This window comes from Belonocnema kinseyi, chromosome 9, assembly GCF_010883055.1.
Source record: "Belonocnema kinseyi isolate 2016_QV_RU_SX_M_011 chromosome 9, B_treatae_v1, whole genome shotgun sequence".
Lineage (NCBI taxonomy): Eukaryota > Metazoa > Arthropoda > Insecta > Hymenoptera > Cynipidae > Belonocnema > Belonocnema kinseyi.
The window spans coordinates 64,849,234-64,853,288 of NC_046665.1; the positions used below are offsets into that span (position 1 = coordinate 64,849,234).

General features: G+C 30.4%; 2 protein-coding genes across 3 annotated transcripts in view; one reads left to right on the plus strand and one right to left on the minus strand.

The window, feature by feature from the left end:
• The window catches only part of LOC117179512 (translation initiation factor IF-2, mitochondrial), a 24,206-nt gene extending 22,279 nt beyond the window's left edge, over positions 1 to 1,927 (plus strand). For both annotated transcript variants that reach the window (XM_033371386.1, XM_033371387.1), the window contains one exon: positions 1,655 to 1,927. In XM_033371386.1, coding sequence (XP_033227277.1) covers positions 1,655 to 1,827 — 173 coding nt within the window. In that variant the 3' untranslated portion in view covers positions 1,828 to 1,927. The remainder of the gene's footprint in view (positions 1 to 1,654) is intronic.
• LOC117179513 (UPF0676 protein C1494.01-like) overlaps positions 1,915 to 4,055 on the minus strand; it is a 68,613-nt gene continuing 66,472 nt past the window's right edge. The window contains exon 6 of the mRNA XM_033371389.1: positions 1,915 to 2,742. Within this exon, the coding sequence (XP_033227280.1) occupies positions 2,389 to 2,742 (354 nt within the window). The 3' untranslated portion in view covers positions 1,915 to 2,388. The remainder of the gene's footprint in view (positions 2,743 to 4,055) is intronic.

The following is a 4,055-nucleotide window of genomic DNA, read 5'->3' on the forward strand; positions in this document are numbered from 1 at the left end:
TATAAATATAATTATAATATATAATATAAGATAAAATAATTATATATAATTCGGAAGAATTCAAGGAATTACACAAATTTCAAGTACATTTTCGAAAAATAACAAGAAATCCATTTAATTCACATGAAATCACAAGAATCAAAATACATTTTTTTTATTGAATTCAGAAAAAAACAAAGATTTCATTTGAATTCGTATTATTTCAAAGAAATTCAAGTGAATTAAAATATAATCCATATGAATTACAAAAGTTAATTCACATGAGTTCAAAGAATTAACAAAAATTCAATTGAACTTCGAAGAATCTAAAGAATTAAACATCGTCAATTCAACAGAATAAGAATTCAAAAAATTCAAGTGAATTCACATTAATAACATCGAAATGAATTCAGGACAGTCTAAAGAATTCAATTTATCCAAGTAAATTCTAGATGTAACATGAAATCCAAAGTAACATAATAGTTATGAAAAATAAAGTAAATTCGCGAAATTAAATTAAAAGTCTTAGCTTTAAATTAAAAATATTAAATCATAAAAAATTTCCAAAGGAGTACATTAATAATAATAAATAATGTAAATAATAATTAATTCCAATTTAATTCAATAAATTTTCTATAAATCGTCAATCAACATAGACAAAGATTATTTCTTTATAATCGCAGGGCCTATGGACCGGGAAAACCGGGAATTTTATGTGACCGGGAAAACCCGGAAAATGACAGTGCATTTATTTTTTGACATGGAATTTTACAAATTTTTAGAAACAAGAATCTATCAAAGTTTGATTTCAACAGTTTTTTAAATAATCAGTTGAATTTTACCTTTTGCAATTATGATATCATTCAGTTTACAATGTGTAATTCGACATTTTTTCACTTACAAATTTTTTATTTCGGATTTTAATTGTTGAGCGTACATTTTCATTTAAAGAATTTTGAAATGCAGTTTTAAAGAATTAAAAAACTAAAAATGAGCAGCCTTGAAAATCGACAATTTTTGATAAAAAAACCTTTTTAGCTAATCAAACGTGAATATATATATATGAATTATGAGCACATGAATGTGGAAGATTTTAAATAATTTTTTAAAATTTGGAAGTACTCTTTTATAAATTGTAGGAAGAACTCGAATTATTTCATAAGATGTTTAGAAGTTCGGAAAGAATGTCAAAAATAACTTAAATTTTTAATAAATATAAAACAGCATGTAGATATTTCAAGATTATGAAATAAACTTTTGAAACTTTTAAGGATTTTAAAAATATTTAAAATGAAAATAATTTAACTTTTAATTTAAGAAGTGTTCAGTTTATAACAAAAATGTAATCGTCAATTTTTAATGTTTCTAGCTTGTAATTACTTAAAATTATTTGCAGCTCAGTTTTTATTACTTCAAATTGAAAAATGTTTAGATTTAAATTTCGAATTTCAGATCGTGAAGAATGTGTGCGAACCGATGAAAAAACATTTTTTTTAAAATTTGATTAAAACGGCGAACGTGAATCATGATAATCTTCAAAATATAAAATACTTCTAGCGTATTATAAATAAAAATCATTTAAAAAATCTATTAATGATCAATTAATAGTTTGCCAGTCTCGAAAATTTAAAAAAATGACCAAGAAAACTTCGAGATTGATACTTTCTTCTCACAGGTAAACTCTCCTCAATGAGGCATTTGAAATCCGAAGTGGACTCAATCAAAGCAGACGTAGAGTGCGGCCTTCGTTTCGTCGATCAATCAGTTTCTTTCCAACCTGGCGATACCATAGTCTGTTACAAACTCCGATACGATCCTCAATACACCGATTGGAATCCCGGATTTTAAAATTCACACCTTAATTACATAATTATTACTTTTTAAGTCAATGCTAACGCTGTTAATAGGTATTGTTTGAAATAAAACATACTCTAATCTTAAGTACAAATTTGTTTATTATTGCAGGACTTCATACCCTTTAATCAGAAGCGCTTAATTTCGAATGCCTTCCTCTGATGGAACAACCTCGTATGAAATCTAGTTAGAAAAATTACTCTATTCAGTCGATAATGATCGTCGATATTTAGGTCCACAGAATTGCCTTTGAAAATTCATCGGATTAATTGGAATCGGAAAATGGTCCGAGACCTTTTCTATATCGTAACCTGTCGTCCTCTTACAAATTGGCGTCGAAAACTTCTGCAATTTTCAGGGATCCTCCTGGTTTCTCAAACGCTCGCGAAATTTGTAAAAAAAGATCGCAATTCTCACATCGAAACCAGAAGAGCTAAAACCGCAAATGCAAAGACGGGCGTAAATGCGTGAACTTTGATTGATATTCGGAGATTAATAATCAAAGTAGGGTGTGTAACCAGATCCATGAAAATGGGTCACAGCTATGATTTAGTGTTAAGACGCATAAGTTTCTCGAAACCGACGTTGGAGATGTTGGTAGGCTGTTATCACTCCTCGTTTCTTTTTCTGGAGACGACATGGTGCTGCTTCCTGGGCGGGTTTTATAATTTGCACGTTGAAAGGCTCGATTTCAACTTCATTGTCAGGGTGAACAAAGAAGGCCACTGAGTGACGTCCACGTCCAAAATGTTCAGGAATTACGACTCGGTGGTTGAGGGCTGGCAGTTGACCACTTGTCCAAGTATCCAGCATTTCTCCAGTGTTGAGAAGAATCGCCCCCGGCAAGTGACCAACACGCAACCAGCGGTCTCCGGGCGGAGTTTGGATTTCTAGACCGCCTTCGCAATCCTGGAAGGAGAAAGAAGATTAATGTGAGTTTTTCAATCATATTTTATATTAGGGTGGCTGAACAATTATTTTCAAAATTCCCCAAATTTTTCCGCACTTTTCCCAGAATAATTTTTCATTTTCCCTAATGCCCATAATGGAACTTAACAACAAAATTATAAGATCAAAGCTTCCAAGAGTCAGGAATTTCGAAAAAAATAGCAAAAATCAGGGAATTTCTGTAAGAAGTAACTGTAAAAAATAATTAGGGTTGCCAGACAGTCACTATTAGTCACTTGTTTTCTCAAATAACTTTTCAGTCAGTGTTTTAAATCAGAATATCACATTCGTCACTTTGCTTTCAATAAATTAACTCTTGGTTTGACCCTTAAATGGCATCTGTGTTATGACACCCCAAAAAAAGTTTGCGATCCAATTAAGTAGACTAAATTTAAAAATTTTGAATGTGTGTCGTCATCTGGTATTTATTGGGACCACGAACTAACAAAAAAGTATGCTACCATGGATTCCCAAGCGTTCGTGTTCAATCGGCAGCCGTCCAAAGTTGAGCTGTGAAAAGCGTGGGGTGTTAAACACCCCTTGTGCCAGTAGTATGTGAAAAAGTGTCTATGAGGCAAAATTTTTGCCTTTTAAATTTTTTAGTTTTGACTTATTCTTAATGTAATTATACTATTTAATGTGGAAAATTGTTTGTTCAATATTTTATAGTATTTTGGAATTTTACAGATGGCTTATAACCTAGGACCACGTACCGCACAGGTCTCTGCACCACGGGTGCCTGCATCGATGCATAATATTCCAATGTTATAAGATTATTGAACATTTTTATTAATCACTTTTATATATTTTTCACTTGTACAACATTTTTTAAATGCATTTTTATAAATAAAAACTGGTTTAAATATGAAAAAATATAGTGCTCATTTTTATCAAAAAACTACCTGTTCATATCTAGAAATAGATACCTTTTTTGGGAGGTACAATATTGCAGCAATTTTTTTCTGAAATCATAGTATTTCAAGAGTATTCCAATTAATTTTTAGCTAATAGTATTTGATATTACGCGAGTGATGAATTTGAATGAAAAAAATGAATTTTTTCCGTTTTTTGTTTTCAAATTTTTTTCTAACTCTCTTATATTCAAAAATAGTTATAAAACCAGTTAGAGTTTTGAAACATATTTTAAACTATATCTTATAAACTTTTTGTTACAAAATATGCAGTACAAGCTTTTCAATACACGTTTAAACACTCGGGGTGTCAAACACCCTTTGTGCCAGTAATGTAATTATTTTGAGGTGTGCCATTTAAGA